At 35.9% G+C, this 26,929-nt stretch overlaps 1 protein-coding gene and 2 non-coding genes across 9 annotated transcripts in view; all 3 read left to right on the forward strand.

Annotated features, from left to right (window-relative positions):
* cd99 (CD99 molecule) overlaps window positions 1-25,937 on the forward strand; it is a 33,091-nt gene extending 7,154 nt beyond the window's left edge. Inside the window, exons 2-16 of one of the 7 annotated variants that reach the window (XM_053476726.1) lie at window positions 3,620-3,646; window positions 3,808-3,837; window positions 4,197-4,226; window positions 4,988-5,014; window positions 5,175-5,198; window positions 6,895-6,933; window positions 8,226-8,252; window positions 8,399-8,422; window positions 8,845-8,883; window positions 8,994-9,062; window positions 10,165-10,185; window positions 12,358-12,381; window positions 21,780-21,896; window positions 22,677-22,730; window positions 23,661-25,937. In XM_053476726.1, coding sequence (XP_053332701.1) covers window positions 3,620-3,646; window positions 3,808-3,837; window positions 4,197-4,226; window positions 4,988-5,014; window positions 5,175-5,198; window positions 6,895-6,933; window positions 8,226-8,252; window positions 8,399-8,422; window positions 8,845-8,883; window positions 8,994-9,062; window positions 10,165-10,185; window positions 12,358-12,381; window positions 21,780-21,896; window positions 22,677-22,730; window positions 23,661-23,689 — 581 coding nt within the window. In that variant the 3' untranslated portion in view covers window positions 23,690-25,937. Of the gene's footprint in view, window positions 1-3,619; window positions 3,647-3,807; window positions 3,838-4,196; window positions 4,227-4,987; window positions 5,015-5,174; window positions 5,199-6,894; window positions 6,934-8,225; window positions 8,253-8,398; window positions 8,423-8,844; window positions 8,884-8,993; window positions 9,075-10,164; window positions 10,186-12,357; window positions 12,382-14,329; window positions 18,885-21,779; window positions 21,897-22,676; window positions 22,731-23,660 lie in introns of those variants that run through there. The other 6 variants (XM_053476727.1, XM_053476723.1, XM_053476724.1 and 3 more) reach the window with 6 other exon arrangements.
* Window positions 21,040-21,131, forward strand: trnar-ucu (transfer RNA arginine (anticodon UCU)). The gene is given in 2 exon segments: window positions 21,040-21,076; window positions 21,096-21,131. It is a non-coding gene; the product is annotated as a tRNA-Arg (tRNA).
* Window positions 22,460-22,551, forward strand: trnar-ucu (transfer RNA arginine (anticodon UCU)). The gene is given in 2 exon segments: window positions 22,460-22,496; window positions 22,516-22,551. It is a non-coding gene; the product is annotated as a tRNA-Arg (tRNA).
* Window positions 25,938-26,929: the final 992 nt, after the last annotated feature.

Raw genomic sequence — 26,929 nt, forward strand, 5'->3', positions numbered from 1 at the left:
TTTGGAAAATTTATTTTTCCTCCCTTCTTTAATGAGTACAGAGTTTGATGCAAATTGATTCAAATTCTTTCATAAAAAGCGGAGTCAGACATTTTAATCCAGTGCATGTCTAATCACGGTCTGCTACCGGTTTATTCTGTGTATGAGCTAAAAAAAAAAATCTGGTGTTTGTACACAGACTGCATTACTCAACAGTATTATAGCCAGCCAGCAACAGGACGGGCATTTCTACTCTAATATAGCTACCTCAGCTATTAATGTCACTGGTGTGCTTGAGCACGTGCACGTGCGCGAATTAGGGGGAAGGGTATAGTGGAGTGGCAGACGTGGCGGTTACAGAGCTTCTGATGGAGCCTTAAAGCGACGGGTGTGTCCGTTTGGCCCTTGAGTTCAAATATCAACAATTGTTCTCAAACAATTTTTTTAAGCTTCCTTCAATGGTATATGTTTCAAGTATAGAAAATTCAGGAAAAGTATAAAAGCTTGTAAGTCTTTTGAATATTCTGCTGATGGTTACTAAAGTTTCTGAATCAGTTATAAATCCCATTTTATGCACACACACTGTAATGCGTATCAACTTTTTCTTTATCATTCTATACAGTCAGTCACCTTTAAAACAGGAACACAGCCTTTTAATGAAACATATAAGTCTCGAAAGAAAGTAAAAAAATAAATCTGTAAAAGTTTGTAAAAGAATAAAGGGCCAGAGCACTGTTTAAGGTTAAGTTGTTAATGTACTGTAAGTAGGACAAGCCAGGATAGGATGTGGTTTTAACCTTGTTATGACACACACACACACATATATAGCTACATGTGTGTGCCTCTTTGCATACCCCAACTAGAACCAAGCTTTGTATTGTACGGCTCAGTAGTTTAGGGCATGAACCATTTTTACTTATGACAGTATTCCACAGACCAGCCATTTACCAGTGAAGGTAAACTCACTCTGCTGTTGCCTAAACAAATTGGTGACCCAGTAGGTTTGCACATTAAGTGCTGCTCATTACTGTACATAACCATCCTGATGAGAAATCAAGTGACTGAAGGGGTAAGGCATTAAACTGCTGTCTGCCGCCCCTACCTTATCGGTCCGACTCAGGGGCATCCTGGTGTGTTCGAAGCTCCATATACTGAGGAGCACATTGTACATTGTTTTGATCAGATTGCTTCGTCTGAACGAGAGTCATTACAGACAATTCGGGGGCCTCTTTAGAGTGAATCAGCATAGTATTTCATATCAGGAGTATTAGGTTGTGGTAACGTTACTTTGGCAACGTTAGGGACGTTGGGATGACATTGGTATTAGGTTGTTTTTGTTAGGATTCCTTGGGAAAGTTAGGATTCCCAGAGTACATACTGTTGATGCTATTAAATGAGGACACATACTGTAAGAACAAGCATTACAAAAAGTACCGGGCAACATCAATTTACAGAAATGTTACATTGGAAAGCCAAAAGGGTTGAAAAACACATTTAACTTCTGAGATTTGTCAGTACTGTAAAGGAGCTAAGATACTATCGAAGAATAAAGAAAATTAAACAGAAAGTTAACATTCCAACAGCAAGAGATGCCTGACATGAGATTTAGATAAGTTTTAGTCGTTTATTAGGATTTAATCCTTTTAGCCTTTGATTAAGTACATGTCAGAGCATACTATTTAGTAATTTAGTGTTCAGGATTGTATTGGGCCATTTGGCCAACGCTTCAGTAGTGACCGATCACAGCTTTCCACATCAACACTAAACAAGAAATTTGGCTTATTTTTGGGTAAACTGCCACAAATCATTTTCAAATAATCTACAAAGTGCTACATTTTTTAATTTTGAGCATGGAGAGCAATCTTGATGATCTAGCCACTATCTCCATCAGATTGCACTGATTCAGGATCAAACTGTGGAATGTTGAAAATTCCTCTTAGTCACTGGTTACCTGCCCTAAAAACACATGCTGATTAATGACCAGTGTGGAATTTTGGGTGGAGTAACTACTACTTCAATTTTTTTTTTTTTTTTTTTTTTTTTACTAGGACTAATTAATAGCAAGTGAGATTTCTTACTCAAAAGTAGGTTAAGGTTGATATGACCAAAAGTAATCAGTATGGTCACTTTAGCTGGCGTGATCAGCAAATTGCATAGATATTTTTGAGAAATACAGTTTATTACTTAGAAGACACATCCATTTGAAAAAAAAAGGAAAAAAAGGGTCATATAGGCAATGGAATAGCACAGATACACATGATCACATGTTTTTTTCTTTAGTTCTCAGGTTATGAACAAACAAAAATATAATATATATATATATATATATATATATATATATATATATATAATTTTTGCGACGTCATTCCTATACGATTTGTGATACGAGTTGAAAAAGCACTAGTTTTAGAGTTTTTTCCAAAGAAAAAGCGCCTGTCCCAGCACGCCCCGAAGAGGAAAAGCGGCCCACAACGAGAAACAGTTAAAATGTCAATGTTTCCACTGGACTTACAGGAAGCAATACATTTAGTAACTTAATCAATCGCTACAAAACCTACAACCTGTGTTATTTGCCAATCATGATAATATTCACTGTGTGTAATGCTTTCAAAGTGAGTATACTGTGCTGTGCAAAAATATTAGATTTTTTTTACGTTTTTGCATAATTGTTGCGCTTAAATGATTCAGATCATCTGACAAAATAATTATATTGCACAAACAAATACAATAGGTAAATACAAAATGCAGTTTTTAAACGCTGATTTAATTTGAAAAGGGTAAAAAGCTGTCTGAATCTGCCTGGTTCTGTGTAAAAAAGACATGTTAAATCAAGAAATCACTTAAATAGAACCTGTCTGACAAAGTAAATTGTTATAAAAGATCTCGAAACGGTAATAAACAGTTCATTCATTATTTAGCGGGGTGTGTTTGGGGGGTGTGGGGATGGGCTAATAATTTTTTTCACATAGAGTCAGGTAGGTATGGACATTTTTTTCACTTAATAAATAGAATGATCATTTATATTAGGGCAGTAGTGGCTGTCGGGCCCTTGAGCAAGGCACTTAACCCTGTGGGTACATGATATAATGGCTGAAAAAAAATGGCATGGAGTGTTTATGTTCTCTTCGTGCATGGTGGGTTTTGGTGGGTAACTGGCGTTTCTAAATGGCCGGCATGTGTGAGTGTTGACTGGAGGTTCTACTACAGTTGTAAAAATGGGAATAAATACACCATTGGTCACCATTGGCCTCTACGGTCCCTAGTTGGACTACAGAGGTTCCTAGGTAGACGGCTGGATGAATGGATGGAGTAATGTATATTTGACAAATAACATAAGGATTGAACTTGTATAACTTATAAATCCTGTATTTTATATTTAATCAGTTTATCTTTGTGTAATATAAAAACTTGTTTGATGATCTGAATGATTGAAGGGTGAAAATTTTGAAAACAAATAAAAAAAATAAAAAAAAAACTTTTACACAGCATTGTAGGTGATAACTTGAAAGCATCTTCTTCAATAAGAAACCTTGTTTATTCAGGATTCAGATTAATGCGATATTATAGAGCCTTAACCGTTTTCTGGATCCTATCATTTTTAACACTGTTTATTTAAATCCATGTTTTTCTCCTTTTGCAGAATTGGATCTTGGAGATGCCATTGGGAGTAAGTTAACACTCTGATGTATTTTGAAAAGTGGTTTAAAAAAATGTCTTCTCTGATGAGTGTTTGTATTATTTGTCATTTTAATAATTGCTTGTTTCAATTATTAAAGATAAATTATTATTATTAATCATTATTATTAATTATTATGCTCTTCTCTTAAGATTTAGATGACCCTACAGTTAAACCACCAGGTAAAAGTTTATACATATAAAATTTTATTTTCATTTATGATTTTAGTTTTTTTTATTGGTATTACTCTATATTATAACATATTTCTGAAACGTTATACACTCAATACTCTTAAATGCTTGTAATAAATTACTTAATTTTTTATTATTTACTTATTATTGTTCAGTAATTAAATATGTTATGCTACTTGATAATAGAAACATTTATTTTTTTTGTGCATCAGGCAACTGTTTAAAAATAAACTATGCAATACAATAAAATAGGGCTTTGGTGTACATTAAACAAAAGGTCACATGTTCTAATCATTAGACACTGACTGGTGTGTTATGATTGCATAATTTTGATTATTGTTTTCTAACAGTGAAAAAACCGCCCAAGGAAAGTGATGGAGGTGAGGCCTCTTTTTCTTGCACTCTCTCTCTCTCTCTCTCTCTCTCTCTCTCACACACACACACACACACACACACACACACATACACACAAACTTGAACAATAACTTTTAATACACATTGTAAATGGGAGGCATCTGGAAACATCTGTCTCATATGTTTTTCACAAAAAAGTCAATTAATTTGGTCAGTGTCTTTATACTTTATACACTTAACTAGTGTACCACATAATACGAGGGGCGTTCAAGTCAAACCGGGACTGCCTTTATGTTTCTTTATACCCCCTGCTACACTGATGCACTTATCCCAGCGATTCACTAGTGCTTGGATACCATCAAGGACCGCCTGCCTCACATCTGAAATGCTGGCCTCCCAGGAACTCCTTTAATGTTAGCAGTGTTAGTTGTGTGTACCTTTCGCACAGACACATGCGTCTCCTCCGCAAGTTGACATCAAGTTCTCTGTAGACGTTCTGCTCGCTAAATGTTCACAGACACGTCCTCATTGGACTCCGTGACACCTCAGCCAGGATCGCCATTCACACCTTTCAGACCAGAAGTCTTCTGTAAATGTCAATGGCTTTTACGTTTTCATTCACGAGAAATTTGATCACAAGTCCTGGTTTGACTTCAACACCGGTTCTCTGCATTTGATTAAAGTTATATGTTGTTAAAAAGTTTTTTTTTTAAATATGTACAATGTTGAAGCATGACATTTATATGAGAATTCCTATTGAAAACATTTCTGATTTTTCTGTTTCCAGGATTTGACCTTTCAGACGCTTTTGGAGGTATAATCTTGATTCCTGCTCTGCCTCTAAATCAATAAAAAAGCTAACTGTCCCGAAGCAGAGGTCTTTCCCTTAGCTGGAAAGTTATCTCTGAAATCTGCTTCGTCGCTTCATCCTGATGATTACACACGCTAACATTTTCTTTTTTTTTTTCTTGTAGACTCAGACGAACCAAAACCTGCAGGTAAAAACAGTGTACAAGCACGCGTGCACACAAATACATTCATTCTAAATTCTAAAATAAATGTATGATGTCGTAATCTTTCGGAATACTGGTACATGTTTAAAGCCGCCCTCTCTAACAAAAGAATAAAGTTTCTTTCTTTCATGTATCTCTTTACATTTTTCCAGCTTCACCACCAGTTTTTAATTCCCTTTTGTTTAAAAAGTGTAATCCATGTTTATTTGTTAATGACATACAGTGGGTCAAAAAAAGTATTTAGTCAGCCACCAATTGTGCAAGTTCCCCCACTTAAATAGATGAGTGAGGCCTGTAATTTTCATCATAGGTATATTTCAACTATGAGGGACAAAATAAGAAAAAGGAAAAAGGCAACACGGACTTTCAACTCCCTCCAAAGATTTTCTGTGGGGTTGAGATCTAGGCCACTCCAGGACCTTGAAATGCTTCTTACGATGCCACTACTTCATTGCCCGGGCGATGTGCTTGGGATGATTGTCATGCTGAAAGACCCAGCCATGTTTCATCTTCAATGCCCTTGCTGATGGAAGGAGGTTTTCACTCAAAATCTCAGGATACACGACCCCATTCATTCTTTCCTTTACACAGATCAGTCGTCCTGGTCCCTTTGCAGAACAACAGCCTCAAAGCATGATGTTTCCACCCCCATGCTTCACAGTAGGTATGGTGTTCTTTGGATGCAACTTAGCATTCTTTCTCTTCCAAACACAAAGTTCTATTTTGGTTTCATCTGACCATATGACATTCTCCCAATCCTCTTCTGGATCATCCAAATGCTCTCTAGCAAACTTCAGAAGAGCCTGAACATGTACTGGGTTAAGCAGGGGGACACGTCTGACACTGCAGGATTTGAGTCCCTGGCGGCGCAGTGTCTTACTGATGGTAGCCTTTGTTACTTTGGTCCCAGCTCTCTGCAGGTCATTTACTATGTCCCCTCATGTGGTTCTGGGATCTCACAGTTCTTGTGATCATTTTGACCCCACGGGGTGAGATCTTGCGTGGAGCCCCAGATCGAGGCAGATTATCAGTGGTCTTGTACGTCTTCCATTTTCTAATAATTGACGTCTTCCCAGCCTGGTGTAGGTCTAGAATTTTGTTTCTGGTGTCCTTTGACAGCTCTTTGGGCCATAGTGGAGTTTGGAGTGTGACTGTTTGAGGTTGTGGACAGGTGTCTTTTATACGGATAACAGATGCCATTAATACAGGTAACAAGTGGAGGACAGAGGAGCCTCTTAAAGAAGAAGTTACAGGTCTGTGAGAGACAGGAATATTGCTTGTTTGTAGGTGACCAAATACTTATTTTACCGAGGAATTTACCAATTAATTCATTAAAAATACTACAATGCGATTTTTCTGGATTTTTTTTCTTATTTTGTCTCTCATAGTTGAGGTATACCTATGATGAAAATTACAGGCCTCTTTCATCTTTTTAAGTGGAGAACTTGCACAATTGGTGGCTGGCCCCACTGTATACTGTATCCACAGAGCGGTGTTACAATTGTGTCTTGTCGATATATTGCTTGCAGATGTAATTCACTTCTCCACCACAAGATGATAAACATCACATACTGCCCCTTTAAGCACCTCTGCAATAATGTCTCTCAGATAGCTGGCGTTAGGGTTTTCTTTATCTCTCGAACTGAGAATATAAATATGTTGATGTTGTATGTTTCTGCAGATCCTAAGAAACCTGTAGCTCCACCAAAGACTGACGGAGGTATGGGCGTGTATGTGCGTGTATGTGTGTGTACGTGTGTGTGTGATCGCCTTCAAAATGTTTTACTGTAGCTACGAGTCTCCTCCCCGTACTTTGCCTGAAGTCTTCTGTAAATGTCAAAGGCTTTTACACCTTCATTCACGAGAAATTTGATCACAAGTCCTGGTTTGCCTTCAACACCGGTTCTCTGCATTTGATTAAAGTTAGATGTTGTTAAAAAGTTTTTTTTAAAAAAAAAATATGTACAATGTTAAAGCATGACATTTATATGAGAATTCCTATTAAAAAAATATTTCTGATTTTTCTGTTTCCAGGATTTGACCTTTCAGATGCTTTTGGAGGTATAATCTTGATTCCTGCTCTGCCTCTAAATCAATAAAAAAACTAATTGTCCCGAAGCAGAGGTCTTTCCCTTAGCTGGAAAGTTATCTCTGAAATCTGCTTCGTCGCTTCATCCACGCTAACATTTTCTCTTTTTTTCTTGTAGACTCAGACGAACCAAAACCTGCAGGTAAAAACAGTGTACAAGCACGCGTGCACACAAATACATTCATTCTAAATTCTAAAATAAATTTATGATATCATTATTTTTTGTAATACTCTTACATTTAAAAGAAAATGTTTAAAGCCACCCTCTAAAACAAAAGAATAAAGTTCCTTCCTTTCATGTTCCTCTTTACATTTTCCCAGCTTCACCATGCTAATGTGTTTATGATACATATGCTGTATCTACAGTACAGAGCGGTGTTACAATTGTACCTTGTTGATATATTGCTTGCAGATGTAATTCACTTTACCACCACCAGATGGCTTTAAACATCACATACTGCCCCTTTAAGCACCTTTGCAATAATGTCTCTCAGATAGCTGGCGTGAGGGTTTTCTTTATCTCCCGAACTGAGAATATAAATATGTTGATGTTGTATGTTTCTGCAGATCCTAAGAAACCTGTAGCTCCACCAAAGACTGACGGAGGTATGGGCGTGTATGTGCGTGTATGTGTGTGTACGTGTGTGTGTGATCGCCTTCAAAATGTTTTACTGTAGCTACGAGTCTCCTCCCCGTACTTTGCCTGAAGTCTTCTGTAAATGTCAAAGGCTTTTACACCTTCATTCACGAGAAATTTGATCACAAGTCCTGGTTTGCCTTCAACACCGGTTCTCTGCATTTGATTAAAGTTAGATGTTGTTAAAAAGTTTTTTTTTTAAAAAAAAATATGTACAATGTTAAAGCATGACATTTATATGAGAATTCCTATTAAAAAAAAACATTTCTGATTTTTCTGTTTCCAGGATTTGACCTTTCAGACGCTTTTGGAGGTATAATCTTGATTCCTGCTCTGCCTCTAAATCAATAAAAAAACTAATTGTCCCGAAGCAGAGGTCTTTCCCTTAGCTGGAAAGTTATCTCTGAAATCTGCTTCGTCGCTTCATCCACGCTAACATTTTCTCTTTTTTTCTTGTAGACTCAGACGAACCAAAACCTGCAGGTAAAAACAGTGTACAAGCACGCGTGCACACAAATACATTCATTCTAAATTCTAAAATAAATTTATGATATCATTATTTTTTGTAATACTCTTACATTTAAAAGAAAATGTTTAAAGCCACCCTCTAAAACAAAAGAATAAAGTTCCTTCCTTTCATGTTCCTCTTTACATTTTCCCAGCTTCACCATGCTAATGTGTTTATGATACATATGCTGTATCTACAGTACAGAGCGGTGTTACAATTGTACCTTGTTGATATATTGCTTGCAGATGTAATTCACTTTACCACCACCAGATGGCTTTAAACATCACATACTGCCCCTTTAAGCACCTTTGCAATAATGTCTCTCAGATAGCTGGCGTGAGGGTTTTCTTTATCTCCCGAACTGAGAATATCAATATGTTGATGTATGTTTCTGCAGATCCTAAGAAACCTGTAGCCCCACCAAAGACTGGCGGAGGTATGGGCGTGTATGTGTATGTGTGTGTACATGTGTGTGTTTGTATGTATGTATGTGTGTGTGTGTGTGTGTGTGTGTGATCACCCATGCTAACATCTCTATTTTTATAGGTGATTTCGGTGACTCAGATCTCAGTGATGCTGCTGGCGATGGATACAAACCTGATCCAGGTCATGGGGGTAGGTCCGGAGGTATAAACTTGTCTTTCTTTTATTTTCAAACAAAAAATATAACATAGCGGAATAGAAAAAAGGCTTCTTTTAAGAAGTGAAACACGTTATGCATTTACACACACACATATAGGAAGGAGTGTGTGAGATTTTCATGCAGGCAAATTTGGCGATGGATTTGAATACTGCAAGGCAGTGCTGCTGCAGTGTATCTGTGCTTTATACACAGCTGTACATCCGGTATATACACACTTTACAGATTATATACTGGACTCCAGCAGTATAACAGATTAATAATACATCAGGGTTAATGTAATGTATTAATCCATGTTTAATCCAGAGTGATGTTTGTTCTTGTCTGTACAGTGTGCCTAAGCTCTGGTCTTAGTTGTAACAATCGCACGATTGATCATCGCCCATCCCGCTTTATCCTGTATACAGGGTCGATCCGATCCCAGGGGACTTGGGGCATGAGTGGGGTACATCCCTTATGGGATGCCAGTCCATTACAGGGCAGACACACGCTCATTCACACACTATGGGCAATTTGGGAAACCCACAAAGCACGGGGAGAACTTAAAAACTCCATGCACCCAAGCCTTAAAGCAGGAATCGAACCTGGAGGTGCAAGGTGACAGTGCTTACCACTAAGCCACCCATATCACACAGTGATATTAAATATTACTAGCGATTATATGAGATTTTTATGGTGATGTTCCACCCTTTGTAAGAAATTGTGAACTAGAACTGAAAAGTGTTTAAGTTTTCATGACAAGAGATTTTTTACTTACCAGTCAGGTCACAAAATAAAGAACAGGTGAGAAGAACAAAAAAAAAAAAAAAAATGGAAGACTTACATGGAGTTAGTTCACAATTTGAAATTCAAAAACATTTAATTGTCAGCTAAAAGTAATATAAGAATCTAAGACCGCTCAAATTGTTGTTATGGTAACAGCATGTGAAATCATCCTAAAGCAGATATTTTATTGGTATGTTTTTTAAATTTGCGAGTTTGTCTTTCAGTGTATTCAAGATTTAAGTACTGTTGGTATTTCTTGCTTACATTGGTCTCTTTTTTTTTTCTTTTCTCTGCTTGTGATTCCGGCTCTAGGTAACGCCGGCGACTACACAGGTACGCTTATCTGTTTCACATTTGGTCCTGTTTGTGTTAGCCTAAACGTTAAATACAAATACAAACGCATGCGAAATTTGACAAAAATTACCTAAGGCTTTTATTTTTTTTGTGGCCGAAATTCAAAGATGTTTTTTCTCTATTTAAATCATTACTGATCCATCACATCAACTTTTTAGCTGCAGAACCTTCATTTTCAGCTCATTTGTAGGGATTCGGTAAAAACAACAACAAAAAAACATTTAATAATAATAATAATAATAATAATAATATTTAGTGATAATATGCGATTATTTTTATACTAATTGCTAGTGCAATTTAAATTGCAATATATAAAACTATAAAATGTAAAATTTCAAATTATATGGTATGTATCTAAGCTGACACAAAATAAATTGGACAAAAGATCTAATGATAAATAAAAGAGGATGTTTGCTAATGTTTCTTCATCAACTCAAAACCAAGTACAGTGGAACCATGGATTACGAGCATATTTCATTTCGGAAGTGGGCTCGTATTCCAAAACACTCATAAACCAAATCTAATTTTCCCATAAAAAATAATAAAAACAAAAAATTTTCGTTCCACAGTCCTAAAAAATAAATACATTAAAATAATTAATACCAAATATAAAGTAATAATAAAACAAGTTAACCTGCACTTTACCTTTAAAAAAAAGTAAAAATAAATCTCGACAGATAAGTGTTGTTCCGTTTATGCGCGCAGGCGCTGTGTGTGTGTGTGTGTGTGTGTGTGTGTTTGGGCCTGTCGTTATGTGTGCGCGCGTGTAATTTGACAACGTGCCGGTTCACACACACTCTCTTTCTTTCTCGCCTTTAGTGTGTGTGTGTGTTTTTGAACCGGCACGATGTCAAATTACGCCCGCACACACATAACAACAGGCTAACAGAGAAAATGCGTGCACAGATGTTGATCATACCAGTAAGAGACGAGCACTAAGACCCAGCAGGGGAGACGATTACCCACAATTCCGTAGCGCAAGAGAGAGAAAAAACATTGGCTCAGTTGTGATCATGTGACGCTCGGCGACAAAACAAGAAGCGCATGCGTGATACATGATACTTGGTACTCGTAAACCAAGACTTGCTCTTTTTCCAAGTCAAAGTTTGTTAAAAATCTTACTTACAACACTTGCAAACCGCATTACTCGCAATCCGAGGTTTCACTGTACTTAAACTATTGGCGAACTACATTTCCATCAACATTTTACCTCTTAATTTTTTTACTTTGATTTTACCTTTGCTCAAGAGTCAAACAAAACATTTTTTTTATTGCATTCACACTGGCAGCTTCCAAATAATGTCTGGGATTGAGTCGAACACAGATCACACAGGAAGGGTTGCCAGATCACACAGACAAACATCTCACCTAGGCAGTGCTGGAGACCTGCCTACTATAATAAAAAAAAAATAATGATAAACTACGAAACGTGAACTTTAGTTTAATAAAATTATCCCAAGACAAATATAATTTGTAGGCTACTTGCGAGAAAAAAACCCCAATCCGGCAACACTGGTGAAGAACATCACGTTCTAGTGTGTCATGATTGGTAGCCCCACTATTTCTATAGATAAAGTCCTACGTTAGTATCTCGTATTCGTGTGTGTGCCTCAATATTAACATGACCGCATTCCGTTTCCAATAGTGACATCTTAAAAGATAAATTTTTTCTGGAAAATGACCACTGAAACATTCAGATTTTTTATCTATATGTAATAACTTTCCTATCTACATTTTTAAATATTTACAACGACATGATCTGGGATAAATGAAATGCAATGGTTAAAAAGTTTCTGCTGATTTTCAGCACCCTTGAAAACAACACCACAAGCCTGTGACTGATGTAGTTACAGGAAGGAAGTAGTAAAGGGCAGGATGGAGTGCATAATGTATTAATGTGTCTTTGTCACAGGAGCTTTATATCTGGCTACTGAAAACCTCCCTTTTGACGAATGTTTAGTTTTACCTCACATAATTGCTCCACCATACCAACACTTGCATTTATCAGTTCATTCACAATGTGTTCATACATTCACATCTGGTAGCATTCATCATACTGTAGCTATATAGTAGCTGTATTAGTCAGTACAATACACCACATATAAAATACTTTTCAAATCTCACGTTTCTTTGTTACGTTTATCTTTTTAGATACCCAAGGTGACCAATCTCAAGGTAAATACGCATTCTTTCATTTATGTCGACTTATGTTCTTATCTAGCTGCTGTTATTGCCTCTTGTTAGTGATAGCCAGCTGAATAAAGGAAACGGTAAAGGTGTCGGTAATGCCATTTGAGTGTTTTCACTTGGAGAAAGTGCTGAAGTGGATGTTTGTTCCTATGAGTATGTCATTCGTTCTATATACGTTAAGCTGTCCCACAGAGAGAGACATTCCCTGAAAACTCTTGAATGTGTGCACTATTAGAAATTGAGCTCTATAAGAAATGATTCCATCATTTTTAGGATTTTTTTTTTCTTTGTTTTTTTTTTATAGGGTGGGGGGTGGGGTGGGGGGGGCTGATTTTCTCCCTAAATTAGTGATTGGCTTAAAGCCACAATTGATGTGTAAGCGTTAAGTCCGTCCCATACCACTCTCAGCCAATCAGCTCTCTCTAGGCTTGAGAGGCATCACTACAGCATCACCCAGGATTTGAACTCTACGGTTCTACAGATGATAGGAGTTTTATTTTTCTGAACTGGAACTCTTGTAGGGTTTTAGAACTTTAGAAGGATTTCCTCAAAGGAACACAGAGTAAATCTCGGAAAAGGTTGAGTGAGCTCTTGAGGGAAGAGTTTTGGTTTTCCAAGGCCATGGCATGAACCTTTTGTCAGGGAAGTTTTGTGATGAGATCTCCATGAGAGCCAGTTTCATCATGGAGCTTGATGGGTTTTGAACAACTTTACCTTGAGAATTTTTTTTTAGTGGTTGACCTTATGTTGTAAGCTTTTTCATGGAACTGTTAAGGTTTCTCACTAATGAAATGAACTGAAGATGTCTTAAGGGTGCTAGTTAGATAGAGAGGACTTCTGCATAAGAGCTTCAGAGTGAGTCATGAGGCCGTGCGGTCCAAAAAGGAGTCCTTGTTTTTTTCAGAGAAAATATTTCCACAGGAAATGCAGCATGCCCAAAGATACAACCCCAGGTGAATTATATTTATTCAAGGAAAAAAATACATGTATGAGGAAAACCATCAGTAATCCTATTGAAAAACCTAATTTTCTGAATCTCTTAAAACTTTTGCAACCTCTTGCTGAATCAGATTTGATGAAATATCTGATCAAGCTTTGTCTTGCCCCTTGTATTAGCCCAGACATATGTTTTTCCCATTGTGGATGATTGCATTGCTCCTTGTACACCAGTGGCCCATGGTAATGCTATCATAACCAAGTCTATTGTTCTTCTGAGGCAGGACTTGTGACAAATTTTTCTGTGACTGATGATTTTTGAAGCATTCGATGTCTCTTCCTTTTTTTTCTTGCTACAATATGGGCTCATTTTAAACCATTCTCCCTTTCCCGTCGTCTCTTTCTGCTCTAGCATTTAAACCATTTAGTTTTCCACAGACAAAACCAACATGCTTGGTATGGCCAGTATAATTCCTGATTGGATGCCAGTTCAGGTTTTGGAATCCTAATGAAGGAAATCCAAATATGAGCCAAAGAATTCCCTAAATGTTATAACAGAAAGAATACACAGTAAAGCACAGTCATGGTTATGTCTTGTTTAGTGTAGTGTTTGTGATCTATGGACGCTTATACGCATTCACTTGGTCTTCGTGGTTTTTTTAACAAGTGAGCAAGTCAGGAACGCTGCAGTCCTGATGAATAAAATGCACTTTTGTAGCTTACATAAGCGTCAAACGGTCCAGCAGATGAAAGCAATTACTCCAGCGGTCTGACGATCCAGTGCTCGGCCGCCTTTAAAACATGTTACAAATGCAATTCTATTTGTTCTTGGACCCCTTGATTTAATGTAGCTTAATCAGGAGATTCTGGTTGTGTCCCTAACTGAGCATTTTTCGGGTTGTAATGAAGCATAATGGAAAGCATGGTTTTTCTTTGGCTGTATGTTATGTGAGAGCCAGTGCCCTAAAATCTCTGCTTCAATATCCTGTTGTTGCAGAACTTTACCAGCAGTGGCTGAAGCTCCTGATGTTGCTAGGAGATAACTTGCCTGAAGGCCTCCTTGCCTGGATTGCCAACTCTAAACAAGTTATAGTGTCCCTTCTAGAAAGGGTGCTGGAGCTCCTGGACTTAGCCGAAGCAGAGAAGCAGTCTTGATGATCCAATAGACAGCAAGTCTCCTCTGGGTGTCCGGTTTCATTGAAAGCACGAGAGTGTGTTCGGACACGTTATTTAAGGTGGTTTGGTGGTGTGATGGTTGCTGGTTTTTCTGTTAAAGTTTTGTCTGGGGTTTACTTGTAACCTGTTAGATTTTCTAGGGCTGACCTAGATAGCGTTTTTTCCATGATTTGAGTAACGCTGGTGTTACCAGTATCTGCACTCATTCTTAAAACCACCCTTAAAAATAATATAGCAGCCTAAAATATATCAGGTAGGCGGGCAAAAAGGTGCATTAATAACACGAAAGAACTAAAATCGTAAGAGTTATACTTTGCAACGGTTTGTTTTTTGACCAAGTCTTAAATAAGCATTGTAGCGGTTTACTTTGGGTGTCCAATTTTAGTTCCACAACTGTATACCACCTTCTTGCCCCTACTTTTTTTTTCAAGCAACAGTTTGCTGTTTTTGACAGAGTTTAAAAATGTTGTACGCAAAATAGGATGAGGAAAGCATTTTCAGCTTCCTCATTTCAAGGTTCCAAGCTTCCACCGGTAAAATAGTGAATGGAATCCCAGAGTAGTGATTAAATAGTTGAGAATTTAAATACAGCCTTATAATCGCACTCTACTGCAAAGGGATGCAAACTTTTTTTTAGTCGCTCAACAGAACATCATGGCGAGAAAGCTGTATGTTAAAAAGAATTAAGCTAGTTACTGTAAAATTTCTGTGAAGGCCCGGGTTTAATTCTCAGCCAATGCCCAAAACTCCAGCCAAGGTCCCGAGCCCATATAAAATGGGAGGGTCATGTCAGGAAGGGCATCTGGCGTAAAACCTGTGCCAAGTTGTCTGTGATTTGGTCCACTTTGGCGAACCCTCGATGGAGGATGCCGAAAGACTTACAACAACTGTTTTATTTTCTGTCTTTTTTTTCTCATGCAAATATCTAATGCTTATTTTTTAAAAGTACTTTTCTTTTAGTTAATATTTATTTTTAAGGCATCGCCACTTAGCTCTTTAGTCATGAAGACCGAGTATGAAATTTAGTCAAGATGTAAAGTTTAGTTTCGGCCAAAACATGTTATTGGTGCTAAAAAGTGTTACTCAGATAAAAAGAAAAATTTTGCTAAATTCAATTTCATGCCCTTCTGTGTCCTTTAGTGTCCATTAAATCTTTCAATGATCTTAATTGTCATTTAGATAAAACTGAAGACATAAACTTGAGAAAAAAGTGTATTATTCTAAAATTCAAAATGAAAACATGGCAACATGAATTGATTACGGACACTACAGATCTTAAGTTTAACTAAAAAACAATTTAAGCAACCGTTTTAACAGGTCATGTGATTATAGAACCTTACGCCAATTTTTAGTATCAATAACTAAAAACATTTGGAATAATTTTTACTTTAAATGATTATGGTTTGAAGCAAGACAGTATAACACTGAAAAGATGCTATTTTTTGGGGCACATAGAAAATCATCTCTCCAAAACAGCTGATTAGCAACTTGAAATTTTTTAGGGAAGCAAGATTGGTCACTTCCATGTTGCATAAACTTCAGAAGTAGCTTCTTTCGCCACACATTTTCTGTATTATATGATTTTTCTGTATATGATAAAAAATTTTTTTAATTAGCACCAATACTGTGTTTTGGCCGAACGCTGTTTAAAAAACGGGTGTTGAAGCATGCCAAACCAGCAGGCGGCATATTGTATAATTGTGCTGGCCAATCAGAAGCCTGGGGAGAAAAAGAAAAACTTCTAACCCAAAACAGCGTTATTTTCTTTTTTCTTTTGACAGAGCAACACCAAAAACAGACTTTCTAAATATCTTAACAATAAAGAAACGTACCTGTGTACTTGTGATCACGCCTGAATGAGCTTAAATCCTAGTTTTGTGTTTGATACAGGCGTTGTTTAGTCCCCATATTGTTTTATTAGCGTCTTTTTTTCTCTCTTTTGCCAAAACTGTTGCTTTGTTTCTACTGCACACGTCTGTCTTATCCAGACTTATTATTAATTCACAGGCATCGTTATGATTTAATGTCTTTATTCCCTAAAACGTTGTCATAACAAGCTGACCTTCGCAGTTACTGACATTTCAGTCGGCGCAAGCGCGTGTGAGTCACGGCACATACCACACATAGCATGTGTTCATTAGTCAGAAAGAAACAGACACGCGTTGTTCACGAAGACGTGAAGAAATACGAGATAATGCACTGCACGTGCTTCTCACCTTTAAACTGAAGGAGGTGTACTTTTCTTTTCCTTTTTTACCTTAGATGTACACTTTAATTCTTTTTCTTTGGTTTTTTTTCTTCTTTTCTTTTGTATTGACCGGACAATCCTGTTACAACATCAGTCCTGTTTCTAACTGTTCATTCATGGTGTCTGTTCCACCCTGCTGTGTCTAACTGCTCTGTGTCTCTTTAAATAAATATTCTGTGAAAGGTGAAACCATTTTGAATTCCTTGACTAGAAAGCCACTGCTATTATTAAATCTCTGAGCAGAACTCTCATCCCTAACATGGCATCCCCGCTGACATTTTGAGTGCGTTAATGTGTCGGTGTCCTTTTCTGCCTCAGGGTGTGTTTTCGGAAATGACCTGCAAGCTGCCGGGTTGCTTCCTGCCTTTAAAATAGCTATGTTCTTTGAAGTGTTTTTTTGAAAATGTAATGCGTTTGAGCTGGATTTGTCCATTCCATTTATATATTCAGAGGTGTTGTTATTGACCAGAAGAAAAAAATAGCCGGCTGATTTTAAGGTCATTTGAATTGCAAATTGATATAACATGATAAAAAAAAACATGATATTTATGATAAAACATGATCATCAATAATCAATTAAGCATTAATAAGAACTTAAACTTTAAGAACCAAATGCACAAAGTAGTTATTTAAAATCACTCCGAACTTTACGATCCGAAGCCAGTTTCCCAAAAATTTATTAATTTGTGGCGGCCCGCACAGGATCAACCCTGACCTCCACATATTCAATTTCAATGTTTTGTAATTTTTTTTTTTATTATTTAAAATTTGTAAAATCTTCACAATTCGTTGATTCAGCATCACCTGTGCATGTGAAGTGCTCGTGACACGCTCGGTTTATCGAAAGTGTGATCAGTTTTGTGATAGACCTCTCCATGCAAATAAACAAGGATGATGAGGAAGTGGATTGAGTCAATCCGTAATCATTTTAACCAAACTACTCAAATACATTTTTAGCAAACAAGTAAGGAGCCTGGGTTATAAGGATATAAGGATCATCAAAAGCTAATGTTTGAATAAAGCTGGGTCGTCAAGGTTACCACTACCGGGTCCAGGTTCGATTTTCCCCTCTGGTCTGTGTGCATGTAGTTTACATGTTGTCCCTGTGCTTGGTGGGTTTCCTCCCACAGTGCAAAGACATGCAGATTAGACTTATTCGCGTTTCCGATATAGCTGGTAGTGGTGTGAATGCGCATGTGAATGGCGACTGAGTGTCCTACCACAGTTATAAAAAAAATGGGAATAATTACAATGGTAAACACCACTGGTCTCCACAGTCCCTAGTTGGACTACAGAGGTTCCTAGTTGGATGGTTGAACATCTCTACTCAGTATACAGTACAGTGAGTCCTAAAGAGTTATCCAGGTTTCAGCCGAGAGGCTGTTTCTTTAAACGTGTGTATGTAATCAGAATATTTATGAAATCAGAAAAACCATAATCATGAAAAGGCATCATCTGAATAGTTAGTGCACTTTTTTTTGCATGTCTGCAATCTTTAAAAAATCATTATGTACAAATTGCAAATGAATATTCACTAGTAAAGAGACTTGAATGATGCATGATGCCAAATCTAGATTCACTTAGGTTCTAAGATTAAACATGGACTATAAAATACTTTTGGGAAGTTGACATTCTGTATAAAAAAATCTTAACTTCAACTGCAGATTTTTTTGACTTGTGTTTATGTTGTAAACACAATGACATATTCAGGAGTATATCAATCAATCAATCAATCAACATTTATTTATATAGCACCTTACAGCAACCTAAGTTAAACCTAAGTTCTTCACACCATTAAAAAGAAATGACAATAACAAAATTACAGCTCAAATTGACAGCATGTGACTATGCATACTTGTGTACAGAACAACAAACATTTCAAGTGTTAAACTGAAAGTGTAATACTGTATGTTTAAAAAAAAAAGAAAAACTGATGCAAGCTTTATTTTTGTATTGCACAAACCACCACAAAGAATGATACTAATCAGGTTAAATTGATGCTTTTGCATGGGACTAGATTGCAGTTTAATACACTGTGATATCATTCTTGGCTGTGGACTTACACTGAAACATAACCGCTCAGACTACAAACAGCCCACACACACCTAATGATGACCAGCAATGTTTAAAAAAATATATATATATGATACAATATATGCACACACACATACGACCTGAGCCTTAAACTAGTACCAGTGTTTCATAGTAGCAACAAAAAACATGCACGAGCCATAAGGAACTGCAAGCTGGGGAGGAACTTAAATAACACAACTAATCAAAACTAACCGAGAACACCTATGAAGAGGAACGCGAAACCAGGGACACTGAACACAGGTTTTTTTTTCAAGAGTAAGCTTTATTAAGTTGAACATTATGTCAAAAAGAAAAAAATGATTTGCCAACATATTCAAGATACTAAAAAAAGTAGCTCAGTTAGAGGAAGGAACGTGTAATTCAACTATTAGCTATATAATGTTTTCTTGCCTTATAATATTACTGATTTATTTAATAATATTAATAATTATGTTAGTAGTTTTAAAAAGAGCTCACCTTTCTGTAGGAAAATTTAATTAATCCCAATAAGCTGAATTAATCTGATTCATGTAGATAGATTTTTTTTTTCATTTCGCTATTTGATTATGTAAGTCATGTAATTTTTACATCAGTTTGTAAATATTTTTTAATAATTAGTTTTCAGTTTATAGTACATGTAAATACACTCACTTGTCTGTGGTGGCCAAAAGTATTGGGATGGAAAAAAGTGAAATTAAATGTTTTCATGACAGTCATTATCTTTTATTATGAAAATTAAAATAATTAGAATATTTTTTTTTATATTTTCTGCAACGAAATTGCTATACAAAAATCAATATGGACATAGCTGGGCATCGAGTCTAAAAGAACGCCTGCGGTACTCCGGTGTCACATGTTCACTCCATTCTCTCTTGATTGCTTCCTGAACATCACATACAGAGATTTACCACGAGTTCACAATTTTTTCAAGCCTGGACACCCAGGCTTCAGAAAGTTATAGTCCTGTCACATATTTGTTCCATCCAACTTAACCAGCTGATTATATAAGTATAACACATGGCATACCGTAAGGTTGTCCTAATACTATTGGTCACTGCTTTCCTAATCTCCAGACTCGGTGGGTAAAACATCTGGATTTGTGGTGCACGTAAATTGCTGAGCAATACATCTCTGACTCATTGTGGTGCAGAAGACTCCGCCTCTTCATGTGTGTGTGTGTGTGTGGACAGAATGACTCACATTTGATAATACATGACCTTCCCTAAAATAATGAGCCCTCATATCCAGGCAGATTTTTATGGTACCAGTGATGTGTGTGTGTGTGTGTGTGTGTGTGTGTGTGAGTGACAGACACAGACATCAAATTATACAAGTTATGTATTTTATTACTAAGTATAGCATAGTCCAAGTTACTGCACACAGCCTCATTAATGAGTTATTAGATTTTTTTTCTGGGGGAAAACATTGCCATCTAGTGGCACAAATACACACTGCATATTGATTTTTTTCTTTTTTGTCAATAATATCCTTTTTTGTTGTTGTTTTATTCTAGATATTAATTTATGGATCCTTGTTGTGTTACATTATTTTATTCTGTGTTGTTATACTATATGCTATAATACTAATGTAATTAAAGTCCCATAAAGAACCTGTTAAAAAAAAAAAAAAACTCAGGTTTTCCTCGCCGTCCAAAGACGTGACTTGTAATCTGACTGGCATTTCTAGATTGTCCGGAGTGTATAAGTGGAGGTGTATGTGTACAACAAGGGTGGGAAATACATCTCGTACAGCAATGGACTCAAAGGTCATTGCAGCTAACCATTATTCATCGTAGTAAAGAGTTGTCTCAACTGTTAGTCAAAGTCCAGCTGTTGTCATGTGTCCCTGTGGTGTAGTAAATACTGTAGTTTGTCGGGTTTCTAAGCAACACCGCATTGAGTGTTCCGGTGGTTGTGAATTCAAGTCACTCCCGAGCTGAGGTTTTGCAATTTTCCCAAACATACGACTCCTGGACCTCCCTAAAGTTTTCCTCCTTTGTTATACACTTAGTGCTTTTTTAAAAAGTTGTTACTCGTATTGTATTTTGATAAATAAAGGAAGTTAAAGCAATAAACAAGCCAGAAAAGTAATTTATCAACTGCTAAAGCAAAGTCAGCATTACACTTTTACTTACATCTGGAGTCTAAGTTAAAGAGTTTTTGTAGAAGTGTTTCGTCCCAACCACAAGAAGTGACTCATGTTGCTCAAGAGGCTCTGTGGCGCAATGGATAGCGCATTGGACTTCTAAGTAACACTTGGTGGAGTGATTCAAAGGTTGTGGGTTCGAGTCCCACCAGAGTCGAGGTTTTGCATCGAGTTTGTATTTAAAATGATTTGCATTAAAATGTTCTCAGACATGCTATGAGGAAGTTTGAAATCGCTGTTCATATCATACTCTGCATGCCTTTGACGAACACGTGGAGAACATGCGAACTCCACCCACCCACACACACACAGAGCACAGCTAATATGTGAAACCCAAAGGCGACGTGTCAGCACTAACCACTAAGCTATCATGCTGCCTTACTTGCACTTATATCTATTCTTTTTTTTTTTTTTTCATATTAAGGAAATGCCAGACTTGGCACTTCAAGAAATTAATGTGTAAAATTAATTAACATTCATTTAAAAGCCCCTGTGTTTTATATAATCTTCAACAAATGAGTACCATTTACATTTATAATAGGAATATTTCAATATTTTATTTTGCTAATTCTTTAAACCAGAGGGACCAGAGTCCTGTGCACAATAACATGCTAATTATCTAAGGAGTTAAATACAGGTGTTTTTCTTTCTTCAGGGCAGTTAAGTATTTTTGCTATATTGGACTGGCACTGAGCATGCTCTTACTGTGATTTGTACTGATTTTATACAGAATAGAGCGCCAGTGTTAAGCAGGAGCATTCCTCAATCTATAGGTTTCTTAACCCTGTTGTTGTTTGGCACACAGTAGTCGAAGGAGGCCAGATGGCGGGTATCATCAGCGCTGTGGCAGTGGCCATATTTGGTGCTGCTTCCAGTTATTTCGCCTACCAGAAGAAGAAACTCTGCTTTAAGATGCAAGGAGGTGAGTGAAGGACCAAACAGTACTAATATTTCAGCTAGGACCAGGTTGAATAGTGTTGCACACCCTTAGGTCCAAATGGTACTGCACTTTTTCATGCACAAGTTGAAATTATTTTATTATTATTATTATTATTATTATTATTAATCCAGGGAAGAAAGATACAACATTTATATACATTTTCAGTGATCCTACCTATCAAAAAGCCATAAAGATGTTGACATAGTTTAAGTTTAGATATTATTAGTGAAACAGATCTCTCGGTTATAATGAAAAAGTATATATGTAGTTATAGTTTTTACAAAAAAAAAATTTTCAAATTTTTTTTTCAAAACACTATTTTTGCTAATTTTTTTGTTGTACATTGTAAATGTATTTTGGTGCAAGATGCTACATGATGCAAAAACTATTTTTATGTATATTATATTATATTCCTTTTTTTTTCAAGAAGTAAAGGACAGGGGATTAGGTACAACGCTGCCCCTAGTGGCAGAAACGTGCAACAGTTGGCAGCTGGCAGCGCGTGTCGGTTTACAAAAAGCCCCAAAGCCGCGGCCTCAACAAGTGGCTCTGTGGCGCAATGGATAGCGCATTGGACTTCTAAGTAACACTTGGTGAAGTGATTCAAAGGTTGTGGGTTCGAGTCCCACCAGAGTCGAGGTTTTTAATTAAGTATTAGGTTGAGTGAGTAATTAAAAATACGCTGGGTTAATGAAGGTGAGGGCTCATGTGGCAGGATGTAACAATCCTGGTTCATTTATTTGTGTGTGTGTGTGTGTGTAGGAACTGACCCTGAGAGTGGTAGAAACCAATCTGGCGCACAGTCAGATCCACAAGGTAAGGTAAAACTTTTATCATACTATTTTTATTGAAGGACAAAATATTTTCACATAATTGAAAAAAAAAAGGTTTGAAAAAAAAAATGAAGTCCATTGATATATTTTTAAATATCTTTTATCCATTTATGGTGATGCGAAATGAGTGCTACTTTATTAAAATGTATTAAAATCATAATAGGTGTGTATATTATACAGTTAAGTATACAGTACCAAATGTGGCCTCTAAACCTAGGCATTTGATTGATTGATTGATTGATTTATTGGTTGATTAACTGACTGATCTATGGACAGACAAAAAAAAAATCAATAAAATTTTTACAATCAAAAACAATGTTATATAATAATAATAATAATAATAATTTTATTATAGGGCTATTTTTATATACACACTTGTTTACTCCTAAATATATTAAATATACATGAAAAATATATAAATATATATTTAAATATTAAATAATATTAAGTATTAAAAATAGTTTTGTGTTACTTAAAAAAAAAAAAAAAAAAAAAAATATATATATATATATATATATATATATATATATATAAAACAACATAATAAAGGTAAGAAAAAAAAAACACTTACAGCTGAAAAGAGGGCCCTAAAAAGAGCTTTGTTTCCTGTTTGTTTTTTCCCCCTCAAAGTGGGGGTTACTGAGCAATACATAGCTTTACTAGAAGGGGTGCAGAGATTTAGGGAGATTTAGGATGATTAGCTTTATGAGGTTTTTAATACAAACACAAAACTGGACAAATTTCTCCTTTATCACAATTCTATTGGTATTTTAACATATGTACTTAAAATGTACAGTGTGTTTTTCCGTTATTGAGATCAGAACTGCTTTAAGAAAGAGACCACGAACAGACCACACGGTGAGTTGCTCATTCATGTGCTAATTCTGTTCCAACTGCTTTGCTTTATCCGCAGCTTTTAGTAACCTCCTCCGATCGTCCTAACCCCTGATGGAGCTCCTCACACCCACTTATCAGCTGAGGCCCAAAGAGGATGTGTTTATACCTTTTAGTTTCATAATGTGTTGTTTGATTGTTTATTTTTTATTTTTTGCTTAGTTCTTTAAATTGGTGTTGTTGTTTTTTTTTTGCGAACAATGTCTATATTACGTAATTTTCCGTTTTAAAGTGAGTGTTGACATGAACTGTTACACGCGAGTAAATCTGATTGAATAGAAGGCTGACATTAAACGCTGATTATTTTATTGCAGACAAATGAGGGTAACTTTTACTTTTTAATGTAAAGGAAACACATTTATTTTAAACAAACACAACAATACGGATGAATTAACATTGTCAAACATGCTGATTAAAAAATGTATTACTAACTGTAATTATGGTTCTACAGGATGCGCTTCAGTGCACTAGTGAATTCATCGCTTGTAACTGTCTGTTCTGTAATTTGGTTTGATTCAAGCATCATTACTTTTTCATTTAAATCCTCTGATCGTTTCAAACACTTGGAGAACTTTTAACAATAAAATTTCTCTGTCTGCACATATTTTAATTTCATGCAAAAATCTTAAAAGGATAAAATTAATAATTTAGTTATGTGTTGAGTATTAGTGTGTGTGTGTGTGTTTGTTTTATGATGCCTGTTAACAAAAAAGTGTGATACCAAATGCTGCCTTTACTTTTAACTAATTACTGTATATGGAGGGATTTTATGTTTCATGATGTAAAATATACATTTTGTCGCTGATATCATAGAGCTGCGTGATTAAATGGATTATGCAGTTTTATCAACCTTTTGTATTTTTCAACCCTAAATTGATTCACACTTTAGACAAACCTATAACCATAAATTATTATTATTATTATTATTTTAATGTAAAATACTTGAAAATATACCACAGCTTTCGCGGAAAATACGAACCTCTTGCATTATTTTCAAAGAACTCATACGAAAAATCTAATTTTATGTGATTATCACAGCTTTTTCTTCTTTTGACTTTATGGAAGGGTTGGTGCAATACTGCCACCTACTGGGCTAGAGCTTTAAGCAGGGAAAAAATGCGTTGTACGAGAAATGACATTTAAACCATTAAGAACACACATGTTACACAGCATTTCAATGTTTATTAGATACTTTTTGTAGTTTTTAATACATTTTAAAGTATAGTTGCGTTAAACAAATTAGACCAAATTTGTCCTATTGAACAAATTCTAACTGAAAATTGCAGTGTCCAAGAATTATGATTCCCAGCTCTATGATATTTGTCTGTAACTCTGTACCTGAACCATGTATTATAATACTGACATGATCCAGAGAGAAACAGAATATACTGTACTTTATGACCAGCTTTGGCTAATTCCTCTTTAATTAGTGTATTCTTTATGACCGATTTCATGCCAGATTCTACTTAATCACTGGATCCAAACCTGTTATAAGTTATGATGTAACACTTTTCCCTCTATTGTTTCAAAATTACACATTGTCACATTTTCATTTTAAATCCCCGCCTTTACAGTGATTATTTTATAGTAACTGCTGACATTGGAGACTCCTTCCATGCAGAACCACCGCAGAGTCGTACTGGTATTGAAAGTTAATGAACACCTTCTGATTTGAGAATTCAACAGCGCTGTGATACTGTATAACTCCTCTTACTTCAACGTTTAATACATCACCTGATAGTATGGCATCATACTTGCTATAGCATTTGCCCTAATCCATAATTCATTTCCTGACTAGAGCGTTATTATTGATCAGTCATGTCATGTCATGTCATGTCAGGTGGTGCACGTTTTGTGTTGTAACATTTGTCATAGAGGTTATACTAACCAGAACGCACAAACATGACAATAAATATTGTGACAATCATAATTATAGTTTTATCATATAATGACTATTACATGACTGCACATAAACGGTCATGACAGCCTTATGATACAGGGTTCATTTCTCTTTATATATATATTTTTGTATTTCCTTTTTATTTTTCATCACAAAAGTGCCTCCAAGTGTCTTTAAGTGTCCTTAATTTTTTGACAAATAGCACTAACAACATAAAGAACAAACTACACATAATTTGTATTTTAAACATGTGTAAATATTACAATAAGCTTTTAACATTTGTCACCAGTAAACATTGTGATCGCTTAAACTGCGCAAATTGATATTATGATTGTGTTATTTATGTGCCCAGTTGATGTCAGTAAGGAATAAACAGATGAAAGCTTGTGACCTTTATGAGATTTGAAACCTTAATACATTTTACATTCTGTTGGGTTTAGATGAAGCACTTTGTTTTAGGACATTATCGTTTCTGTAGTTCTGCATTACACAAAGACTTAGAGTAGAGTAGAGTAGTTTAAGCGCATTTCAGCAGATATAGGTCATTGTTAATAAGATGACGTTTTCTGTGAGGTGATGATTATTTAACATTTAACCTTTATATTCTAATCATATTCTGACCCTTTACATCCAGACTATTTTAAACCCATGCCTCAAGTTTCCTTTTATAATTAGGTTCTGTACCTTATTTTGAGCCACAAATTTATCTTGGGTTCATATATATATATATATATATATATATATATATATATATATATATATATATATATATATATATAGTAAAAGTGTGTTCAGTTATTCAGTTATTTTGGACAATCAAAAGTCCTGGTTTGACTTGAACGCCTGTTGTACCTTGTTTATGTAGGTCACTTTGGAAAAATTCATGTAATAATGTCATTTAATTTGTTTTTTGTACAGATCTCAAAAGATCAGAATGGGTATAAACTGACCTGATCAGTTATACATCTGCATACAAAAGAAATAAAACACTTTAGGACATATACATTTTAGGAAAATAATCCAGTTGAGGGTGGTGCTGATATATTTCTTTTCTGATAACAGCATTTCTTTCAGTGTTTTAATTCCTACAGTACAAATTGTGCTGTATAAAAGTCTTGATAATGAATAAATGTAGTGACCTAGCCATGTGACCATTTATAGGAGTCCCATAAAGCTTAAGAAATGCTATTAGGATAGAATTCCCTTATATTTAGCTTTGCCCAGGTTTCCAGGCCGACTGTCATGATGCAGCTAAACGACCAAAGTCTCATGACCTAGAAACCACAGTGAACTTTTGTTTAACGTGCCGTCACCTAGGGTGCTTGTTGTGAGTGGCTGAGTTTCGGTTTGCTTCACAGCACACAGGGCATAAGAGCTGCAGCCTTGGT

This window comes from Clarias gariepinus, chromosome 18 (assembly GCF_024256425.1).
Source record: "Clarias gariepinus isolate MV-2021 ecotype Netherlands chromosome 18, CGAR_prim_01v2, whole genome shotgun sequence".
Lineage (NCBI taxonomy): Eukaryota > Metazoa > Chordata > Actinopteri > Siluriformes > Clariidae > Clarias > Clarias gariepinus.